General features: G+C 43.4%; 1 protein-coding gene and 1 long non-coding RNA gene across 23 annotated transcripts; both read left to right on the top strand.

The window, feature by feature from the left end:
• The first annotated feature begins 585 nt into the window (after positions 1-585).
• Positions 586-6979, top strand: LOC125539020. Of its 22 annotated transcripts, none has more exons than XR_007296639.1 (11): positions 624-3645; positions 3913-4160; positions 4354-4420; positions 5163-5199; positions 5376-5446; positions 5621-5712; positions 5795-5857; positions 5953-6038; positions 6249-6268; positions 6345-6404; positions 6491-6954. It is a non-coding gene; the product is annotated as an uncharacterized LOC125539020 (long non-coding RNA). The 22 variants fall into 22 exon arrangements; XR_007296637.1 differs by having other exon boundaries at positions 4342-4420; XR_007296638.1 differs by having other exon boundaries at positions 593-3645; positions 4354-5199; positions 6491-6974.
• Positions 6980-15944: 8965 nt separating this feature from the next.
• On the top strand, positions 15945-16800 carry LOC125539019. The gene is made up of 2 exons (XM_048702375.1): positions 15945-16394; positions 16473-16800. Exons 1-2 carry the CDS (start codon positions 16116-16118, stop codon positions 16779-16781), a joined length of 588 nt encoding a protein of 195 aa, XP_048558332.1. The 5' UTR covers positions 15945-16115; the 3' UTR covers positions 16782-16800.
• The last annotated feature ends 7744 nt before the right edge of the window (positions 16801-24544 follow it).

Genomic DNA, 24544 nt, shown 5'->3' with positions numbered 1-24544 from the left:
AGTTTGACATTTGTCGTCTTATTGATCCATGCCATGTATGTTATGAACATGTTTTTTTTGACTAGAATGTTATGAACATGTTTCAAAAAACAGTCTTGGTGTAAAGTGCAAATTTGTTTCCATCTAATGGAAGCTCTCTCCGTTTTCCATTTCTCTGTTTTGTAGATGGTAGAGCAACCTATCATACATACACAATGAAATTGAGAGCAACCTATCATACACACAATACACAGAATGAAATTGATTCTGTTGAAAGCTTATCTACATTTTTTTCTCTTTCTTATTGATGCATCAAGGAATGATTGTAGTGAATATACTAAATGGCTACATCCAAGAGAGCAAGAGACCCTAATGTTATAACATACACCCATATTAATGTACATGAGTGAAATCAAGGACTAAATATAACAGCTAAGTGTACGGACAAGATAAGTGTGCATAGGCGTGCCTCAGGAGGCGCCTAAAATGAAAAAGATAAGTGTCCATCCTAGAAAAAGGAAATTCCCCTGTCCACCCCCAAATCCCAACGGGAAGCACCGCCGCCGCCCTCGGCTGCCCACCCGATCCAAATCCGGCCCGAACCCACGCCCTTCACGCTCCACTTTCCTTCTTTACTTCCGCCTCCATGCGAGGCCTGCTCGTCGAAGCCGTGTCCGGCACCGCCTCTGCCCCGGCTATAAAGGCGCGCCCTTTGGCCGGCCCGCTCCTCCTCCTCTCTTCGTGCGCGCCGCGCCTCTCGCCTCCTCGCCGCGCTATGCCTGGTCCGCTCCTCCTCCTCTCTTCGACCGGGCCACGCCTTCGCCCTCCTCGCCGCGCTCTGACCGGTCTGCGCGACTGCGCCTCCTCCACTCTTCGTCCGGGCCGAGCCTTTCTCCTCCTCGCCGCGCTCGGGCCGGTCTGCTGCTCCTCCACTCTTCGTCCGGGTCGTGCCGTTCTCCTCCTCGCCACGCTCTGCCCTCTGCCCGGTTTGCTCCTCCTCCTCCTCCTCTCTTCGTCCGGGTTTGCCTGCCTCGTCCTCCTCGAGTCGCATTTTATCTTGCTCGTCCTCGCTCGATCGATTCGACCGTTTAGAATCGCTGGATTTGGTTTTGCTCGTCCTCGCCGTCGCCAGATTAGATAGAGAATCCCACCTGATTTGATTTTGCTCGTTCTCGCCGCCGTTCGTCCGTGTAGAGTCGCGTCTGATTTCACTTTGCTCGTGCTCGATTCGTCAGTTTAGAATCGCTTCTGATATGATTCCGTTCGTCCTCGCCGTCGTCAGTTTAGAGTCGCGTCTGATTTGATTCTGCCCGTCCTCATCGTCGCCCCGATGCGCTCGCGTGTTCTTGGTCCGTCTCGTCGAGGGTCTCCGTCTGGTTTGCGACTGAAAAGTTTCTGTGTGCGCTTCTGTTATCTGAGAGACACTTTGCCTTTGGGTCATGCGTTTCGTGTTCGTGTCAGCGCGAGTGTTACAGGAACGGTCGGGTCTTGGTTTTGAAATTGGATTATGGGCGGAGATGGGGAGACAGGGAGCAATTATTATTTTGTCGTGCTAGTTCAGCTCGGTTCCTAGTCCATGTCACCTTTTGCCTTGTTCATCAGTTTTTTCAGATCTCAAACGACTATGCTTGTTCGTGTTCGTCCGTCAGAGATGTGCCCTTTGATAATCTGGTTCCTCTGTCGATTCTGTGATTGTGCCGGCTAGCTTGTTTCACTTTGGGCAGGCGTGTGTGCTCTCATCCCAGATGCAGGGGTGATTCCTTACGGTTCTTCTGATGGGTGTTACTGCTTCTGCTCTTTTCAATCCGTTATTACTTCCAATCATGCTTTGCTTATGTTCCCATATATGGTGATGTGTGTTCAAGGGTGCAAATCATGTAGGCCGTGGGTGCCATTTCTTGCAGGCAGGCAGAGCAGAGTGCAAACCATGTGGCCTGCTGCCTGACTAATTGAACACCTGCTGCTGCTACTGTTGGACAAGGTTTCCTCCTGTTGCTATTTCCATTTTCATACGAGTACTAGATGAGGTGCTGCTAGTTAGTCCCCCCTACACTTCGTTCTAGATTGCATAGCATAACTCCAGAATTATTTCATTGACACCTGGGCATATAATTCTGTTGTGAGCGGAATTTATTTATCTGTGAAAGCACGTTCATCACATGTTTTTTATCAATGCTGCTCACTTTTGTCATGTCCCTTTTGTTTGTCCTGTTAAATTTTATGGCATCAACTTGGAGCAAATTTTTTTACTCACTGGTTAAAATATCGAGAATGCTGACTTCTGTATTTGTCGCTATGTAAGCCATGCACTTGTGAAGCCTGGGCGTGATTAGGATTTGGATTGCATATAGATTTTATGCTATGTTTGTTTATAACCTGGTTGTGATCTAATATACTGTAAATCTGCTAATTTTTTAATTTAATTTATGTTCAACGCAAGTAAACATTTATTTAGCCAAATTTTGCTACTTCTGAGAACTTTGTTTTTAGATGTGTTGTAGCCATAACTGCCTATTCTGATATTTGCATGGATCTTTCTATATAAGGTCATTGGCATGTCATGTTGTGACCTACATACCTTTGTGGTTGGCAGTATCTTTGCCCTTTGATTCTGCTTTTCCTTGCTGTTGTCCGTTTGGATAGAGTCGCTTTTGATTAGATTTTTATCGTCCTCGCTGTTGCCCTGATGCGCTCGCATGTTCTTGGGTCGTCTCGTCTCGGGATCTGTCTGGTTTGTGAACTAAAATTTCTCTTTGAGAAATTTCTACGTCTGTTTCTGTTATCTGAGACATTCCAGATCATGTGTTCTGTGTTCGCGTCGGCGTGAGGGTTGTAAGAACGATCGGGTCTAGTTTCGAAATTGGAGGGACCAATGTCAGTTTGTCGTGCTAGTTCAAATCGGTTTCACTTTCTGGAACTTCTTTATAGCTTTCTGAATTTATACTTCGGTCTTGCATGTAGCTTTCTGTTTGTACCCCTATCTATGTTTGTTTGTGTATGTGTGATGTGCCCCTATATATGTATGTTTCTTTGTCCTCTTCATATGTGCAAGCGCTCCATTGGCTGTGTGTGACTGTGTGGTTGACTGTTGTGCTTAGATGGGGTGATTCTGATTGTGTTACTGCTTATATGGTCTGTCCAATTGGTTTCTTCTTCATGCTTTGCTTGTGTTCCAATGTCGTCTCCCCATTATATGGGATGCAAACCATGTAGGCCGTTTCGAGCAGGCAGGGATCCAGAGACGTGCACTGGTCAGGCTTCTCTCCTGTTGATAGATGATGATAGGCTAAGCAGGAAAGTTTGACTCTTGTAACACTCACTTGCTTGGCTTCCACTCCTTTGTGTGGCCGATTTGGCATCCAATGCATCCCATGCCTATCTTATTTATCTCACTCACTCATCACAACACCCGTTTCCCTGTTTTTGTTCCTTATTTTTCTTATCATAATAATCATGTTTACCGTGGTGTTTGACAATACAGTTTTTGTGATATCTATGTTTCGTTATGTCTTATGTGGATATCATATTCTTTTTTTGTATTATTGATGTCCAGTCATTGGAATAATGCTTTTTCTAAGTATTTCAGGTAGGATATAGACAAATGTCACATTTGCTCTTCCTTGTGTTGCTAAGGACACTGATGGGTTGGGTTTGCTTACAGCGCGGGTATATTTATGTTTTTTACATTTTCTGATGCTGATGTCTGTAGTCCCAAAATGCTTATTTAGCCATGTTTTCCTTGTTCACTTCACAAGATTATGTATTCATGTTGATAGTATGGTACTCTTTCCAGGACTGATAATTCTACAAAGAATCATTGGAATATGTTTTTTACATTTTGCGATGCTGATGTCTGTAGTCTCAAAACGCTTATTTAGCCATGTTTTCCTTGTTCACTTCACAAGTATTCATGTTGATAGTATGTCTTTCCAGGACAGATAATTCTATTGGAATATTTCTTTGAGAAAGAAGTTAGATGTCTATGGCACCAGCAATATTTTGGCAATTCCAAGACTAATTGGTCATGATGACTTCAAGCATAAATAGAAGACAGCTGATTCTGAGGGCCATCTTGATCTGAACAGCTCATTATTCTAATTTTAGCTCACCTCTACAGTCATACAAACTGGCATGCCGAGGACTGCTCAGGGTTCCTTTCGCTTTCTGTTTTACCAACCGAGGTAATCAAATTTGATCTTCAGCTTGCAAATTTATAACCTTATGGGAGGGAAAGGTTTGCATGTACATGAACTCTGATTATCTACATATATACTTGAATTTCTTTGGATTTGTTGGACTACTACTATTCTACATGATGTTCTCCATGATTCATTTGATTTGTTGATTTTATTATTTTCCTAGCGGGCTCTTTAGGTTCATCTTGTGACACAAAATACAATATTGGTACGTGCAGACTCTGAAATTTGGTGATAAAGAAAAGGTACCTCCTAATTTGCTCTGTCTCTCTTACACTTGTCTTTGTTTATATAACAGTAGTGACCTCCTGGCTTGTAGTTGGGTAATGCAGAGAGAGATTTGGAATTGAAGCTATATAAACTAAAATAATGCAGAGTTGAAGGTTTTGAACGGGAAGCTTGAACAATCAGTTTACTTTTTCTCATGTCTTCGATTAGTTTCATCCTATCTTTGTCTGTTTCTTGTGTGCAAGCACTCCATTGTGTCTGACTGTGTGTGACCATGACTCTGCGTGTGTGACTGACTGTTTGTGTGTGTGACTGACTGTATGTGTATGTATTTCTTTGTCTGTTTCTTGTGTGCAAGCGCTCCATTGTGTCTGTGTGTGTGTGTGTCTGTGTTGACTGTGACTGTGTGTCATTTTATGACTGACTGTGTGTGTGTGTTTGTGTGTTGACTGTGACTGTGACTGTGACTGTGTCATTGTGCAAGCGCTCCATAATTACCTATTGGCACCTCATAATGCATGGATATTTCTGTATAATAAGGTCATGGGCATGTCATTTTTTGACCTACATACCTTGTAGTTGGTAGTACCATTGCCCTTTGGACATTCTTCAATGCATTGCTCTATATTTTCCTGCATCAAGTATGATGATTGTGCTTAGAATGTGTAGAATCCAGGGGTGGATGGAGGTTTTCATGATGGCTAATTTGTTTTGTTGTATGGTTGTTCTGATGGTGTGCTTCTGGTGTTTGAACTGAAGCCGTAGATTTCCTATCAACTTGGTCTGTGTTTGTATGGTAATCCCTCTCGAATTTAACCCCTTCTAGTTTTGTAACAATATTTATCTCATGGCTGGTAATACATTATGAATGCATTTTAGCTAGTTATATAGTAACACCATACTTCTTTGGACATTGTTCTGTATATGCAAGTGTGGTGAGCTCATATATTGTGTCAGTATCTACCTTCGCAGCTGAATTATTTCCGGATAGGACAGAGGTGCAGTGTTTACATCCATGGCACAAGGTTATTTAACAGTGTATGGTAATCCCTCTCGAATTTAACTCCTTCCAATTTTGTACACAATATTTATCTCACACTGGTAATACCTTATGAACATTTTAGCTAGTTATATAGTAATGCCATACTTCTTTGGACGTTGTTCTGTATATGCAAATGTGGTGAGCTCACATATTGTGTCAGTATCTACCTTCGCAGCTGAATTATTTCCGGGTAGGACAGAGATGCAGTGTTTACATCCATGGCAGAAGGTTCTTTAACAGTGCATCAAACGTCCTTGGACTCAAGAGGTTTTTAATTGCACTCTGACTTTGCTCGAGAAAAAAAAGCTTTTGCACATTTTATAGTTATATTGATGATATTTTTCTACAGGAAGATGACAAAATTATTGACCTTGTAAACAACTATGGACCACCAGAATGATCTCATTGCAAGGTAGGCAAGCAATGTCGGGAGAGGTATACTTTTGATTGTTTTATTTTTATATGGTTTGCTGAAATGCATTTTGTCCCTCTGTTGATGCATTATAGGTCAGCTACCAGAACTTCTTGCAGCTGATCCTGGGATGTTTCTGAACATGCTCCCAAACATGTTCAATTTATCCGCCCTAGGACAGGTGACTACTGTGCTCCTTTTATGATTCAGTGTAGCTAGTAGTCAAATCGTGTATAGTCCATTCTGTCATCACAAAGCAACCAGATTTGCAGTTTATTTGGTGATGGCAGCATGAACCCACCTGATCTATCACACTTCTTTATTATTCAAAATGTTTTGTTATTACTTCCTAATTCTTTCTTCTCTTTGCATCGATCCACTTGCTATGCAGCCACTGCCATGACACAGCAGGTATGCTTGATCTTTTTCTTTGTGCTTGAGATTTTTCTTGTTCTGTAATGCATATGTCTGACCACTCTTTTCTTAGGCTACTCGGCATGCTCGGCGTGTTTACCTCGGTGGACTTCCTCCAATCGCTAATGAACAGGTAATTACCTTGAGTAACTTGTTATTTCTTGGAGTCTCTTTCTCTATTCGCAATCCATGCTAACTATTTTGTTCTTCTTTCTGCAGACGGTTGCTCTATTCTTCAATCAAGTTATGACCGCTATTGGGGGAGACACATTTGATCCAGGTGATGCAGTTCTTAATATGAAGCTGATTTTTGAATTCATACAAAACATCTTAGGTGGCATAATCATCTAACTCTGTGTGTGTGACTGACTGACTGTGTGTGTCTGTGGCTGTGTATGTTTTGTGTGTGTGACTGACTGTGTGTGTGTTCTATGTCTTGTGTGTGTGACTGACTGTTCTTGTGTCTTGTGTGTGTGTGACTGACTGACTGTGTGTGTGACTGTGACTATGTGTGTTGGCTGACTCTGCGTGTGACTGTCACTCTATGTGTTGGCTGACTCTGTGTGTGACTGTGACTCTGTGTTGGCTGACTCTTTGTGTGACTGTGACTATGTGTGTGTGAATATTGCATTTGCTTGATGGTGTGTCTTGTATGCTTTGTGTGTCTTGTATGCTTTGCGTGTCTTGTATGCTTTGCTGAATGATTGGTGTTTGTGGTGTAACACTGCCTTTGCCGGTCTCAAGCCCGGATGTGAAAATGTGGAGGGAGCTGCAATTACCTTCTTTGTATTGTTTGCATTACACGCAGTTTACATTACCTTCTTTGTGGTTACATAATGTGATAGCATGTGATTCAAGCTTTGAAATGCCAGGAACTTCCTGATTCCTTTCTCAAGCTGTATGAGATCAGTAGTGTTTACTTACGATAATACCAAAGGAAAGCGAATGTTCGATTGTTCTGGGTGGTGTATGGCTTCCCTAGAAAATAAAATGCAGTATGCCCTTGTTCATTTTGCTTAGGGACACCGACAGCCTTTGCGCACTAGATGTTGCTGCAGTGCTATCTGTTTGGATTTGTCTCGTCTCCTAAATTAATCTTACTGGTTTTAAATCTTGTCAGTGTGGATGTATTTGTCAAGTAAAAACGTTCCAGGTTGTTTGTCCCAAGTAACTGGGCGCTGCTAGCTAGGCAAAACGCGCTCAACTTGTGTCAGTTCTATATTGATGTTGCGTGAACGCGCTCTGCGCCCTCGGATGCATCGCATGGATCTTGGCGCAACGATCGCCATGTGAGGCGTAGAAATTGTTTGTGCTAACTGTTGGTGGAGCGAACGCTACCTATATCCCCCTTCCTCGCTCCACTAACGCCACTCCCCCACCTTTTCCTACACCGTCTCGCGCTCCACTCCGCATGTGGTTCATGGTTTCTTTGCCTTCGTTGGTGATTCGAGCGTCTTCGACCGCTGGGAGTCTAAGTTCTTCATCGGCTCTAGCATTGGGTAAGGCGTACACTGCTCTGCCACCCCTCTCTTTTGTTTTCTATAGGGTACATTCCACCGTGAGGTCCGATGGCTGTTGAGCAGTTGACATGGCGACGACAAACAATTTTGGTTTGTCTAACACGGCGTCGCAATTGCAGTCATCGCGGTGGTCATTTGCTGTGTCAGCGAGGGGTTCCCAAGATGTTGGGAGTTGGAAGGGTCGTAGTCCGCGTGGGATTAAGTGCGGCGAGCGTCGTGGCGAAAGCAGCGATAGGGTGTGGCGAGCATCGTGGCCACGGCCGCAATAGAGCCATGGGCATTGGCGCGTTCAATTTTTGCAATTTTTTTGGGGCTGTGAAGAGTTCGGTTTTTGCGATTTTCTTTCTTAATTATTTATTTTCTTTCCCAGGCCGCAGCCCAACCACTTTCTATTTCTATTTTTTTCCTGCTTCCCTTCCATCCTCATGGGCTTGCAGCCCAACCACCCAGGCGAGCAAGCGCTTGCTTTCCTTCTCTTCCTACGCTCTCAAGCCTTCATTCGGTCTCGCCTGAAGCGTCTATAGTTTAGTTAAGGGTCGGCCCATTCACGCTAAAATAAATACACTAGAGAAAAAGGGTCACGCAGAATCAATCCCACGACGTCCTGGTTGTAGCGTTGCACTGCTAGCCACTTGTCCACCATCAGGTTCGTGTTTAATTAGAAGGTCACGACATTGTTAAAGAAAAAGCGTTGGGTTTTCACTGGTTTTTTGGGTTTTTTCTTTTTCTTTTTCTTTTTTTCACCATTTTTCTCCATTTATTTTCTCTAATTTACTGGTTTTTTTATTTTCTTTGGTTTTCTTTGTTCCCTTTTTGGTTTTTCACTAGCTTCTTTCTCTTCTTCACTTTGTTTCTTTTTCTCATTTGTCATTGGTTTCTTTTGTTTTCTCTCGGGTTCTTATTGTTTTTCTGTACACATTTTTTGGTATATATCTAATACATTTTATAATATACATGTTTAATATTTTTCAAGTATACATGGTCAACATTTTTTCAATATACAGTTAACATTTTTCAAATACCCGATTAATATTTTTTACTAGAGGGTCAACATTTTTTCTGTACACATTTTACATTTTTTAAATCCTTGATTATAATTTTGAAATATAAGTTTAACACATTTTTTCAAGACTTGTTTTCTATAAACTTTTAATATTTTTTCAAATGCTTGATTAATAATTTTTGAATATATGGTAAAAAAAGTTATGTACATATTTAACAATTTTCAAATGCTTGATTAACATTTTGCAAATACAAATGCTTGAATTAACATTTTTTAAATACATGGTCAACATTTTTCTAGTGTTAAAAAACATTTTTCTATACATATTTAACAATTTCTAAATGCTTGATTAACTTTTTTAAAATACTTGTTTAAAAAAATCAAATGCTTGGATTAACATTTTTTAAGCATATGATCAACTTTTTTCACACCCGTTAGCATTTTTTAAATTTTTATGTAAAATATTTTGTAATATATTTATTTAGAATACTTGTAAGTATAAATGAATTTAAAAAAATGAAAAACATGAAAAAAGAAATAAAAGAGGCAGTGGCCTGTGCCGGCCCATACGCTCGTGTGACTTCAGCGAGTCGGAAGGTTCGCTATAAGTGAGGTATAACCGCACCCCTGATGCAGCCATGGAGGATCTCGTGCTCGACGTGCACGCTTGCCACCATGGTCGGCCGACGGGAGGAAGCCGCCTTCCCCCTTCCCCGCAAACTGACCCTATCTGGGGAAGCATCTTGTCTGAGTTAGGTGACCTTCGCTGGCTGCTATAGACGAACAGGGCCAGGGGAAAAGTGCACACAGGGCTGCGCATGCCGGTGCTCGTACGCTGCCACCTCTGCTGCCCTCGGCTCCTTGCCACCCCTGGTGTGGCCGCTCGCCGCCCCTGCCATGCGAATATGAAGCTTTGCAGGGAGCCGCCGCGCGTTGCTTGTCGTGAACCGCCCGAGGCCGCGTGCTAGTGGCCGCGCCAATGGGGAGCCATCACGTGCTGCTGGACACGAGTGGCCTGAGGCCCCGCTGCTTGCTGTGCCATGGGGAGCCACCGCCCGCGCACCCCTAGTCAATGTCCTGGAGCTCAGCCTCCTCGGGTCACCGGCAGGAGATAGAGGGGAGTGGGCAGCGATTCTAGGGAGAGGTCGGCAGTCGGTTGTGGCAGAAAGGTCGAGCGGGATCAGTCTAGGGACCCGATTGCTTTTTCTTTTCTTTACAAGGAACCCGATCACTTTTTTTAGAAAATTACAGGACCTGATTGCTCTTTTTTTAAATTACAAGGACTCAATTGCTTTTTATATATATTTGGACCCCACTTGTCATAAGCTATGAACCCAGATCAAGCCGTCTAGTAACGACTAACTCCGGCCAAGATCCGTTAACGACATCGCCCGACAACGGCTGTCCTTAGCTGGCGCGCACTCAGCCAGCCTTCGACAACAAGCTATCGCCTCACCTACGCGTGGCGTGGCCGTTCTGCGCTCGCAGAACCCTTGCGCCACGCGGCCGGTGGGCAGACACACCAGACAATATGGACAAGACGCAATGGGTGAATTACTCACCCATGCCGCCGCATGGTACACACCTATGCTGAGACATGTCATGCCTCCGCAGGTGTCACCATAGTCGGTGTTGAAAGACTGGGGTTCGTTCCCAAAAGATAGAAGACGATAACACATCACTACGCATTTAATGTGCTCACCTACCTGGTCAGACCCAGACCATTTTCTTTGCATCGAATCCATTGTGGTACCCCTTGGAATAAAACCTATTAACAGTCGCTACAAGGGCGCACGAAGGGCTATGCCAAGGGTTAGCGCGATCGCCGCCTCATCCCCGCACGCAACCTCTCCTTTCGGCTCTCCTCTGCGGCTCCGCCTCTTCCTCTGGCGGCATCCAACCCATTGTCTTCTCCTACTTCCCTCTCTTATTCTTCTGTGCCTCGATGAGGTGGGCAAGCCGGTGCACACACAAAGGGTGGTTGCGGCTGCCGCTCCGACGCGGGCGCCGTGGAGGTGGAGTCGGAGCTGCAGCAGAAGGAGGTGGACGGCCGCGACAGCAGCATTAGCTTCGATGAGTTCCATCACCTCCATTGCTATCTCAGGTTCGTTTCGTTGCTTGCTTGCCGTTGGGTCCGATCAAGGCTCTATTTTGGTTGCCTGGTTCGACGGTTCCACTCTGCCTGCGTCGATCTGGCATCTGTTTGGATTTTGGATCTCGAACATTTAGGAGGTTGTTCTAGATTGCTACGCTCTGTAGTGGCAGGATTCGTGTTTCATATATTGCAAGAGATGAAATTGAGAGGCTGATGTGAATTCGTTTGTGTGTAGATTTTTTCAGTTATAGGATTGGATGTTTGTGAAGTTTCTCTTACTGTCCTGCAGGTTAGCCGATTGATGTATTTGATTGCTGACCCCTTTGTGTTGGCTGATGGTGGTGAGATGAAATAAGAATAAACCTGATGCTGGGACAATAAGTATTTGTACTATAGATCAACTAAACATTGTATTGAAATAGCAGGCTACATATCTATCTAATATGCATCTGTGGTACAAGGTGAATCTTGTTTCCTGACAGAGAACAATAAAGATAAGTTGGTGACACAAAGTACTGAATAAAAAACACTTCTAATGATCTATATAATGTGAAATCTTTTTGTATGTGTAGATTTATCGAATAATATCATAATTCTGATATGTAGTTTCCTTCTGTTGGGTATCTCACATAGCATGATATGAAGCTTCTGAATAATTGGTTGAAGAGTTCTCGTATGTGTCTTGGAGTTCCAAACTTCACATTCATTGAGCTTAAGTTTTTATATATCGCTTCTGTCTTCCCAGTCATGCAGTCGCAGGTTCTCCATTTCATGATTTTTAATAGTTGACGGGGTAAGAAATTTCATGGCAAGAGCCATGGTTTATCTCAGATGTGTAAAGGGAAATATATTTGTTGACCCAAAAATCACACTACACTGTTGCAATTTCTCTGTCGAAAAGGTATGCATAAGCCAATAGTACACAAAATATTTCTGTCGCCTAGAGATTTACTAGTTGTCTAAAAAAGCACCCAAAACTGATTGAAAAAGAAATAGATGCTGCCAAGTTGCATCCATTTGATATTTAGGGATGTCGCAAGATTGTACATATTCAATTCCAATAAGAATAACATTTATCCCAACCTATGTCTTTGCAGTGCCTTGATGAAAGCAAAGTTGGCCTCCCGTGCTATGATGACGCGAAGACTGGGACAATTTGCTCGATCAGTTTCAAATCAGAAACAACAAATTTGAGAAATTCATTGGATAAGTACTGATATGGTGCTTTTCTAAGAAAATAGGCATGCTATATATTTTTTCCTTACGTACCACTATGCTTTAGTATTATTGGCATTTACTTTCTCATTTGCATAATGATATAGTCATTTATGGGCCTTTACCAATGAAGTGGTAATATTAGGTATGGGTAATTGGGTCATGGATAATTAATTAATTATTGGCTCGTATTAACTCTGGAGCATCTTCAAATTTATCAGTTATGTTTTCTAAAAGTTTTCCCTTTGGTATAAATGAGAAGCTAGAAAACAATATTTGTTTGCTGGCAAGTAAAATATGGTCTCCCCTTCTGTAACTTCTTAGTGTATTCTGTTTCTTTCATGGGAGTTCAATTAGACACAGTCGTTGTTGCTTTTGTATGCTGGAACTTAGCCAAAGGAGGTTGCTTGGTTGATATATTATCTTAAAAAGTTCTACTGAGAATTTGGAATGAAGTACTTGATTGGAAATCCCTAAGCAAAACTTTGGTACTGCTTCATTGGATCTCGGTTACATCATGATGTATTGCAAACATCGTATTTGGACCTCGGATAGGCGAGCGAGGCATGGGTTGCAGGACCGGCCTTCAGCATGCTATACGTGCCTCCAAGAGGAGGATAATGCGGAGCACATCTTGATCCAGTGCGTGTACACTAGGGAAGTGTGGCATACCATATTTGATGCTTTGAGCCTGCAGGCAAACATCCCAGACGCGCAGGATCATCTCTTGGGTTGGTGGTTGACACAGAGAGCTAGCCGGAGTAGGGGTTCCAAGAGGGGTTTTGATACGGTTGTCATTGCGGTCATTTGGGCGTTATGGAAGCAACGCAATGCGAGAGTCTTCCACGGAACCAACCAGCAGTTGAACGCGACAGATCTGGCTAACGCCATTATTGGTGAGTTGAAGGAGTGGAAGGCGGCAGGCTTAGGGGGAGGAGGTTTCTGTGGTTTCTATGAGAGAGTAGGTTTAGGCTGAATTTAGGGGATGTGTGGGTGTGTGCCTGGGATGTTTGTTAGCATTTATCCCCAGGTTTCTTGTACATTATTTTTCTGCTCTCTTTTATAAAATTAAGGCATGTTTTTGGCGTGCTCTCAAAAAAAGAGAGTATATTATCGTACTAATTGGGTGGTGCGTGCGTGCATGAGTTCGTGAGGTGAGTATACATGAGCATATGTAAGTGTCTGCGCTTGTGCTTTTAAAAAACGTACAACTGGACTTTTCAAAGATATATAGATTTAGCTTTCTACCACTAAAAGAGCAAGAAAGACGCATCGTCTACTCCTACTCTTGCACCACCACAGACAGCATGAACATGGCAGTGCCACCCCTCGCTGACATCGATCCTTCGACAAACTCTAGAGTTAGAACAACTATAGTAGAGTCTTTGCGATCGCCATCCATCGTATGGAGCATGCTTCATATGTATATGGAGACTGCAGTGAGTGTGCGCAAACACAGAGTCACCATAATGCGTTTTTCATGTCTTTTATTTTCTGTTCTGTTCTTTGTTGCATCAACTCAAAAATCCACACACTCAATTTGAATGATCAGAACACTAATTCAAGATAATATTGCATTACAAAGTTCATACATAGGGGTGAAAAAATCGATCAATGACATTTTCATACTAATACACTGATGACATTTTACGTCTTTGGAGAAGCACTAGCTGCTCCCCACCATGGCAATGGTGAATAAAGTGTACGGGGCATATGCATATGTGTCGAGTCCACTTGTCGTCTATGCACGGCAGTTTGACGGTCCGGCGGCCTCATCTTCATCCCGTTCCTGCTCGTCGTTGTCGATGTCAGGGATAACTTTTTCAAGTGGGGCAAAGGTCAATAGGGCTTGATCTATCTCAGTTAATTTTACCATGTTCATGTCGAATGTGCGCGCTCCCTCTCGTCGCGAAGTCCGCCTGCTTCTTGAGTGATATGAATTTATTTTCTTTCTAAAATGTGCCAATATTTCTTTTGTATTGTATAAACATTTACAAAATGTCATGCATATAGTTTAGAAATGGACGGAGATTTTTTAAAAATGTCAAGAACAATTTTTTTAATGATATGAACATTTTCTGAAAGTTGTTCGAGTTTTTTCTTACACTGCTTGAACATTTTGAAATGCCCGATGAACGCTTTTGAAAATTTATGTAACTTAATTGTTGGAACATATATATTTAAAATATTTCAAATATATAAAAAAGTAGAAAAAAATGAAAAATACGAATGAAATGAATAACAAATAGATATAACTAAAATAGAAAGGTAAGATAGGACATGGAGCTTCTACACCCGGGCTCAAAATGCTCCTGGGTGAACAGTAAATTTGAAAAAAATAGAAAATAAATTAGGAAAATTGTGGAAAATTTAAGGAGTTTGGAGTGTATGCAAAAATTTATCACGAAATCACACTGGTGGATGGCTTGGTAAAAAAACAAAATTAATGCTTTTGGAGCTCTTATTTTTTCGCCACGACTTCCACCCAAGTAATTTCTTGACCAAATTTTGCATGCACAATAAATATTTCTTAAAGTATGCCAAAAATTCACAATTTTCTAAAAAAATCTTGTTTTTTTTTCAATTTACTGCTCACACCAAGAGCATTAGAGCCCAGGTGTAGAAAGGTACTTTCAGGTAACATACGAGAACTTGAGGCGCGGCAAGCTATCGCCACGCAATAGGTGTCCGCAGAAAACGAGCCCCGAAGGCTATATATCCAACGCTTGCCTCAACGTGGTCCGTCTGGTCCAGGCCCATTAGCAGGGCTCGGAGGTTCTTTTTCTTCTACTAGCACACATGCCCGTGCGTTGCAACGGGAGATAAAAATAGCATCTCCATAGCCTAATAAGCATGGCTCAAGACCCGCACATGTGCGAACCAACCAGTGGTCCCCAGCCCACAAGAGTTCAAGTCCTAGACTTGACATTGGTGCTTGCATTTTCCTGGATTTATTTCATGCCTTGCAAAGATGTGCGTGTAGTGAGAGTAGATGTTCCCGTCAACTACGAAGGCGTTTGTGGTGACTTCATCAATCTCAAGATAATGTGCTGGTTCAGTCTCTCGGAGGTGCTCATAGGGGTAGTGTGTGTGCGTGCGTTCGTAGAAGTGAGTGTATGTGAGAGACTTTGATTGTACTACACCTTCCCACCCGTATGACACCTGTATGTGGTATGATTCCTCTTGTATGCATGAGTGCTGTGATTCTTTGTTGCCCGACAGCTAGGATACAATATGGTTTGATATTGTGCCCATGAGATTGCAACTGAGAGAAAACAATCTTTTTCATGTACCAAGCTCAATAAGTTCATTTAAAACAATGTTCAATATTCAATAATACATGAAAATGCATTGAATAAGCATTAATCCAAATATTTCATTTTGTGATAAAACATGACATCAATTGCATGTAGATTAAATATGTAGATAAGACATTGGGCGCTGCAATGGGTATAAAATAAATAAATATTTTCTTACAAACCTATAGAATAATTTATGATTAGTTTTGGTAGCCTTCTTACAAACCTGGACAACGCCGACGGCGGCCACAACATCTTAAAGAAAATCTTGAGGTATCTACGTGCATGACTAAAAAGAAACCCTTCTTAATTGCAAGGCCGACTCAACAAAAAATTATACTATGGATGCATGCGAACTCGGTCACAAAGAAATATATAATATGATCATGATAGAAACTTCCCTGCCAAAATAATTAGGGTTAATTATCCTTTTGCCCTCAGTGGTGTCCATGTATTCAGTTTTGCCCTCAGATGCGAATTCTGCTCAGTTTTGCCCCTAGTTCGTGCGCACCGACTCGTTCCGTGAACTCTGCCGTTTCCGTCAGGTCAACCTTTTGACTCGGCCCTTACAGGTGGGACCAGGCGACAGAGACGGCCAATTTTATTCAGACCGTTGCACGCGTGGCTTGTGGGACCCAGCAGAGAGCCGTTGGCGGGTGTGCTATATAAGCGGGCGACAGCGGCGGTGACCACAGCGACAGAGAGCACGACGATGACCACGGCGAGAGAGAGAGCACGACGGCGGGAAGCTAGCTGTGGAGGGCGCGGCGGTGGGAAGCTAGCAGTGGAGGGCGCGGCGGCGTTGAGATCCCCTTCGGCTCCGAGCTCCATGTCTTCCTCAAGCTCCCGCGCCACCTCGCGGATGCAGAGCCGGGCGCATGTGGACATGCCTGTCTTCGTCTATCCGCGGTGCCGGGCGGGCGTTGATCGGAGGGTTTCTCAGACACCGAGGAACCAGAATCGTCCGTTCTACGTGTGCGACGAGAATGGGGTAAGAATCGGGGCAATTGCACCATTTTAGTGGTCGGGATCTTTGAGCAATGGGTTAATCTGTTTGGTGTTCATGCAGGTGACAGGCTTCTTTCTTTGGGTCGATGCTCTGGCCAAGACTCCGATGAATGAACTGCAAGAAGAGCATGAAGTATGGTTGTGCATGCTGCCACGAACGGCAGTGGCCGCACCACGAGCTCCGGAAGAAGAGATGGAGGGCAAAGCACGCACTGACAAAGAGCTAGCTGTTGAGCTTAGGATGTTGAAGAAGAAGGTTAGGAAGCTTGAAGATCAAGCACTACCAATACCCACTTGCAAATACTTTTGGGCATTTGTAGGTATGGTAATCGCACTGGTTGTAATGTTGAAAATGTATGGAAAGACATGAATTATGGAGGAACTTGTAATCTTGAAATTGTTTGAGAAATTCACCTAGTTTAAATGTCGGTTAAAGTTGTTTAAATGTTGAAACAAAAAGAGAAGAAGTGACCAACATTTAAATATGTTGGAAAAAAGAGAAGAAATTAGGAATTCAGAAACTTTTGATCAATGAAATGCAGCTCTCTGCTCTGCCTTTCTATCCAAAAAAAGGTTGCTCTTGGGCCAAATTCAGAGTGTAGAGCCAAGTGCAGGCTAGACTAATGTGCCAACTGCATCCAATTAGGCCCATTCTGGGGTTCTCTTGCGTATTTTTCTATTTTCTATTCTGATTTAATTTAGGCAGTAAACCATAATGCTGAAACTTTTTGTGGGAGCTAATTGAATTATTCCGGAGCCAAACAATTAAGGTTAGAAATTTTTTGGAGCTGTTAATTAATCCAATTCAAATACACCGTGATTTAAATCAAAGACCAAAATGTCATGGAAAATGTGCCTCAGCTCTGGTAGAGGTTTACGCCAGGTGCCAAAATAAATGAACATTTTTTAAGGGCATTACATTGAGAAAAACATAATTTGTCTAAAAAAATGAAGGGTGGAAAATGCACAAAAAATTGGTGCGGCTGGGGACTCGAACCCAAGACCGCATGGGTTTGTGGTGTTTAGGGCTGCGCTGGTAACCACTAGGACAGATGACAAGACTTTGACATGGGTAGGGAAGGAAGGTATACATAGTGAGACTGTGAATTTTTTTTAAAAAAATAGTGAGACCGTGAATGTTTGCACATGCGTGAGAGTGGTTTTCCATTGTTTTGCACTTAAATTTTGGAGGGTTGGAAGGTTGAAAATGTATGTTGCACTACCACATGATTTTGGTCAGAGTGGCACTTGGTTTAGGATTAGAGTGGCACTTGGTTTAGGATTTAAAGGGAATAAATTTGCATGTTAGTTCATGACTTTTTGTTTGAATGAAACAGAGGGCTTCTCACCCCCTCCGATTTTCATTAATGAAAACCACAAGTTCTCGAACTTCATGACTTGTTTAGGGAAGAAATGATATGTTTGGGCACAGACATTTTTTAACACACATAATAAACCCTAATAACTTAGATAAGATGAAACACACCGTACCATTGCAATAACTTAGATAAGTTCACGGACAGTTCACAGACACATGACGAAACATGACACGACACGACACGACATAGAAAAGCAACAAAATAAAAAACGAAACATGACGAGCTTGACTCCGGGCTTGAACATCTTCATCTTGACCTTCTTCTTCCACCTTGGCCGCGCGCGCCCCTTCAACACCGTCTTCATCTTCACACCTCCTCCTCCTCGTCCTATGGAAGGGAGTGCATCTGGCCTGGAGCGGGGAAGATGCGCTCGTAGTTGGTGTAGATGTTGTAGACGGTGAAGAAGATGGCCTCGCAGCCGCACCAAAAGACTTGGCCGAGGAGCTCGCGCGCGTCAAACGGGTTGGTGAAGGTGACCGTGAGCAGTAGGAGGATGCCGCCGCGGTCACGAACCTCGTTGAGGGTGAACATCCTCGGCGAGCCCCGTGGGAGGTGGGCATAGCCGGCTCTGAGGAAGGCGCGAGTGAGTTCAACGGAACCCCTCCACCTTGAAATAGCCCACACACGGAGCTCCCTCTCCACAAGCACGCCCGGTGGGTAGCGCAGCTCCGGCACGACAGGCGGACGGTTGAAGGTCGGCCCGTTGAACTGCATCTTCACTTGGTCTCGCTTGGGGAGGGCTCGGTCGCTTGGGTGTTTGAAGTTGGAGAGGATCGGATCTGGCTTGTGGGTGGGAGAGGAAGAGAGACACCCCATTTATAGGCCTGTGGGTGGGAGAGGAAGAGAGAAAGGATGAGAACGGTGCGTGTGTGAATCCGGACGCGTGTGTGTATCCGTTACGTTTTGCACACTTAAATTTTTGCACGAAAACGATGCATGGGGCGCGTGCGTGCATCTGAATCACTGCATAGCTCTTTGACCGGGCGGTGCATGTGAATCGCCGCCCTGAACCACTGCACTGAACCACCTAGCTCGCCTCGCTAGCCTAGCTCGCCTAGCGCGCCTCGCTCACCTCGCTCGCATGCATGCACGTCGCCGCCTTCCGCGCATGCAAACCCACGTCGCCGCCTCCATGCATGCAAGGCCTGGAAAGGCTGAGACGGGCTATTTACTGTGGTCTCAGGCCCAGACAACGAGACGGCCCAACGGTCCATCCAGCGCGCCCGGTATTTGCTAAAAAAACAATCTCCCAGCCAATCAGATTGCATCTCGCGGATCGCTCCCCCCTCCTCCCCGCAGATTCCTTCTAGAAGGGTTAGATCGACGGCCCTTGATCGCCGCTAGGGTTAGATGAGCGGTCCTTGTTCAGCGCTAGGGTTAGCAGGGTTTGGGAGGGGTTTGGAGCAGTCAAAGCTATGTTTGACCAGATTTCAAATGAGCATAATAAATTAAATAAAAATTAGAAAAATAAAAAACCTGCACACATAGTCTTCTTATGTCATATACTAACGATTTAAGTTGATAAACAAGCTTTACATACATTTAAATGATAAGTTCATGTGTATTGTATGATATCCCGAGTATCTCAAACTCTCTTGTATGAAGTGAAGAGAAGTGTTTTGGGGAAATGAACATGAAAATTTCAAAAAACTAACCACAGCTTCATTTTGGAATGACTAAGAAGGATCCAGGCTTAGTTTTTCATTTTGATGTTTTACACTTGTTTAAATCTTGGTCAAAGTTAAGTTTGACCAGAATCAAATGAGCAAAACAAATTAAAAAAAATCAAAAAATGGAAAAACCAGCGCACATAGTCTGTACATATAGAATATATGTGTAGGAAAGTTATTTGGCTGATTTAGACAAGATCGAAAAAAACTTTGCTTAGAAATGAGGCCGTTTACCCTACCTTTGGACCCCTCTTTTTAGCACATTTTTCATGAAAATTTCAAAAAGCTCACCACAACTTCATTTTGGATTGACTAAGAAGTATCCAGGCTTAGTTTTTCATTTTGATGTTTTAGACTTGTTTAAATCTTGGTCAAAGTTAGGTTTGATCAGAATTTAAATGAGCAAAACAAAATTCAAAAAAATCAAAAAAAGGAAAAACCATGTGCTCATTCAAACATCATCCAACAGATATTTAAACATCATGTCAAACATACTTCTAACATAGGTCCAACATCATCCAACAGAAATACAACATGTCAAGTGATAAATGTTTCATAATACAACATCATCCCTTGTTCATAATGTTTTATAATTATTCATAGATAGCGTTGGGGCTTCTGTCTGTTCCTTGAGCTTCTTGCCATCACTTTGCTCCTCGTGCACCTTGTGCTCATTGTTTCTTCTCTTCTTCTCTTGGTTGTCAGTACCTTGCGCGTCTTCTTCAAACCTACCATAGAGCTGTGCAAAACATAAACGGTAATGAGATCATGTCAAGTGATAGATGTACAGTAGTATTTGACCCTTGCAAGATTTACATACCTAGCAGAACTCACAACAACAGAAGGTTGATCACCATTTGAAGCCTCACTTGGATCATCATTTGGAGTCTCACTTGGATCACCATGATCACCATTTAGAGCCTCACTTGGATCACCATTTGGAGCCTCACTTGAATCATTATTTGGAGGATATTTTGGATCATCGTCAAAATCATGCGGCTGTTGACCATCATCATTTGGAACCTCGTCAAAATCCTCATCTGATGCAACCGGCTGTTGACCATCATTTTCATCATCTGTTGAGGCAACCGGCTGCTGACCAATATTTTCATCGAAGCCTTCATCGAAACTCTCTCCGAACGCTGGATATACTGTGTTATCACAATACTTACCAAAATGACCAGACCCACCACACCTTGTGCACTTACGCTTCCTCACTCCAAGTCCAGCTCCTTCGCTGCGAGGTCTGATTCGACTCTTTCTTGGTCTACCTGCTGCTCTCTTCAGAATTGGAGCGCAAAGCTTGAATCCAGGGTCCACCATGTCCCATTGTTGTTTTCCCTCCATAGCAGGCAAGGCATAAGCATATGTGGCTTTGAACCTTGCAACAGAGTAGTAATCATGCACATACTGCTGTATGTTCCCTGCTGGACCTGGGAGAGAAGTAATGAAAAACAAGGCATGAATGCATGGCATCCCAGTTATCTGCCATTGCCTACAACTGCAAGTTCTAGCTTTTAAATCCACTGGATATCTCCATTCCCTCTTCTCTTTATCCAAATATGATATCTCTGCTGTGGCACCCGAGCAAAGAGTCATGTTCATTTCCAAGCCTGTTGTCTTCTGCTTCAGTTCATTCATCACGGCAGGGATGATAATGTGGCCCATGAATTTTGCCTCGGCTATTCCTGCACGATAATGAAATTTCTGCATGTATTCTATCCTTATCCTGTCAAGCAAATCCACCATATAATGACCCTTTAGTTTCCAGATCATTGAGTTGAAAGACTCTGCTAGATTATTGTGCACATAGTCAACTTTGCTCACTTCACTGAATTGGCTTCTGGCCCATAACATGGAGTGGTGTGTTTCCAAGTATTCTTTCACTTTGGGATTCATGTATAACTGCCTCAAGTGGTAGTTGTGCTTCTTCACACTGCATGTCAAAGATGCTGGCCATAAATTATCGGTATACACCTTTTCTTTGAATTTCTTCATGAAATTTGCAGCAAGGTGACGCATGCATTCCCTATGCTCTACTCCAGGGAACACATTGTCCACGGCCACTTCTAAACCTTTGCAGGCATCTGTATGAATGACCAACCCATTGGGATGTGCAATAGCCCGGCGGAGATTATGCAAAAACCAAGTCCAGCTCTCCTCAGACTCTGTCTCCAGCACACTATAGGCAACTGGAAATATAAAACTATGTGCATCAACTGCACAAGCTGCTACTAACTGTCCTTTAAACCTCCCTGTGAGAAAAGTGGCATCAATAGCCAAATAAGGCCTGCAGCCTGCCAAAAAACCCCGGCGACAAGCCTCAAAGCAGACAAAAACCCTCCTAAAGCATTCCTTGGTCTTTGTCACTCCCCTGAATGTGTACTCCATGGTGTGGTGATCAATATCTACAATACTACCTGGGCTTGTCCTCTCCACTTCACCTTTGAATGAATACAACAATTGAAAACTTTCCTGCCAGTTACCTTTAATAGAATCCATAGCATGTTGTTTACCATTGAACAACCTCATGTATGGTAAATCTATCTTGAACTTATCTTTGATGTTCTTTTGCAATTCCTTTGGACCCACTTGCTGGTTTTCTTTCACCCACTTCTTTACTTCTTCTGCCACCCATCTTGACTTGGCTCTACTGATTGTATCCTTCCTAAGGGTTGATTCCTGGCATGTGTGCTTAAAAGGGTTCACTTTGACCTGAACATTAGTGCTATTCCGCATTTCAGATGCAAGCAACCTCCATGGACAACCTTTAGTCGGACAGTGCACTCTGTAACGTACTTGATCACTCTTGTCAACTTTGAAAGTACGTTCTACCTTGATGCAGTATGTCACAAGTGCATTTCTACACACATTCATGGATGCAAAAATTGTACCTTCTTCCATATGAGGGTTCAAAGGGTCCCATTCAACAGCTGCAAGGTCTTCGTCCTCACCCATCGCGTCATCATCCACACGGACTGCATTGTGAGCCTCATCTTGATTTTCAGTCCGAGGTGCCCGTCGTAAATTCCGAATAACATCAGAATATAGCTTCTCTTTATCAACCCCAGAATTGTAGCCATCAGGCTCCACTTCAAGGGGGACCCTACTGCTGTTGCCCACACTTGTCGAGCCACCACGTCGTCGTGCACCAACTGAACTGTTCTGGCTAGAGATGCCATTACGACGACTTGGTTCTTCCCGAGATGTTGCACCCGCCATCCTAGGTCCAAATGCCTGCTCAAGCACATCAACTTGCAGCCTCACATGAAAATTATCTTTCTCTTTATGCCTAACAAACATGGTAGCTAGCTCTTCATCATTACTAACTGTCACCCAATTCTTTTTCCCATCATAGTATTTGTATACCGCTTCATCAAGCAAACCCCAAGGATATTGGCTACAAATTACCTCCCCAAATTGTCTGAAACTCCAATTACTAGCCATTGGCAACCGATAATCAAAACCTCCTTGGTATTTCTTCTTATCCTTTGCATCGAACATGTATCGGTCCCTTCTAATGTGCACCATGAAAGCAAACCGCAACTCCATCCTAACCGGCAAAAAACAGAGACGCAATCAGCACACTAATTGGGCAAACCTACTCGAATCGAGTGTTCAAATGCACAACTAAGCTCAATCTAAACATGAGGCGAGACTTACCCTCGGGAACCCAGTCGTGGACGCGGCGGATCTCCGGCCCGATGCCTGCCTCGCCAAATACTCCGGGGTCGCCGCTGCTCACCATTTCGCCCTAGGGTTCTTCCTCCTAGTTTAAATAGCTCCAGCAACCCCCCCCACCTTTGAGCGCTCCGGCCGGGCGCACGGAAGGAGGCCGCGCCGCGGATCGAGCAGGTGGCGGGCGCCCCACCCGTGGCGTCGCAGGAAGGTGGTGGGCGTCACAGGTAGCCGTGGAGCATAGGCGCAGGGAGGTAGCGGCGGAGCAGGCCGTGCAGCTAGTGGCGGGGGAGGTGCTGGCCGCGGCGCAGGTGGCGGCGGCGGCGCAGGACAGCCGATCGGGCGGATGGGTGTGAGCTAGAATGATTTGGGGATTTAGTTGCACGTGCCTACATGTCAGCTCCGGACCCACGTCCACGCGGTCCCACGTGTAAGCTCCGGACCCACAACCACTAATGCCGGCGGACGGAATGGACTCAAATATGGCCGTTTGTCCTCGTCATAGTTGTTGTGCTCGGACTAGGGGCAAAACTGAGAACAATTCGCATCTGAGGGCAAAACTGAGCACATGGACACCACTGAGGGCAAAAGGATAATTAACCCAAATAATTATGATAGAAACTGACTACATTATCGTAGCCACTAAAACCTGAGTATACATTTGAAATTTACAATGACATAAAAACCACATGACGCACAAATTATAGGTGCGACAACCTAAAGCTAATTATCATAGTGTTGTATAATTTGCTATAAGTTTTGCTAGGCCCTAAAAGGACCATTGTGAAGATCCTTCAAGTGAAGATAACAAAGGACAAGGAAACACATTAGTTCTATTCCTATTATGGTATGCTGAAATACCTATTAATGGAAAATGCAAGAACAATAAGCATTCTTTCTGAAACTCTATGTTTATTCCTTTTAATGGCTGAGCCATTTTAACCGTTCGCACAGGTTAATGCGGCATAAACTGCTCAAACTTCAAGGTCAAGCAAACTACTGTTGCATGAACGTATATTTATTGATGCAACAGGAAGATTCAAACTACACAAAAGAATGTTTAGTAGACCTCTAAAAGGGGCTAGGACCTAGGAGACAATACTAACAACCAAGAAAAATACATTTACCGATCTGGCATGCAATAATTCACGGACAGAAGAACTCGAATAATATATTGACCGAGAAAAATTGTGTAATCTTAATAGATAAATTTTGCTAGTACAATAATCTGCATGGAAATGAAAAACAAAAATGCATTGTTCACAGATGTAAGTAGAGAGCAGCTGCAAGGAAATTTCAGCAAATTACCTCTTAGATATTATAACCCTTTTGAAAACCAACATTGATTTTGAGTTGCAATTCTGAAGGACCTGTATTAAGAAAAATGAGCTCAACAGGTTATTCCC

This window comes from Triticum urartu, chromosome 2 (genome assembly GCF_003073215.2).
Source record: "Triticum urartu cultivar G1812 chromosome 2, Tu2.1, whole genome shotgun sequence".
Classification (NCBI taxonomy): domain Eukaryota; kingdom Viridiplantae; phylum Streptophyta; class Magnoliopsida; order Poales; family Poaceae; genus Triticum; species Triticum urartu.
This window is presented reverse-complemented; position numbering and strand designations above follow the sequence as displayed.

What these genes read in the sequence shown, in the direction of transcription:
- LOC125539019 (XM_048702375.1), top strand. Translation starts at nt 16,116, where the DNA reads ATGACCACGGCGAGAGAGAGAGCACGACGGCGGGAAGCTAGCTGTGGA. An exon ending in ACGTGTGCGACGAGAATGGG is followed by an intron (nt 16,395 to 16,472) that starts GTAAGAATCGGG and finishes GTGTTCATGCAG; the next exon opens with GTGACAGGCTTCTTTCTTTG.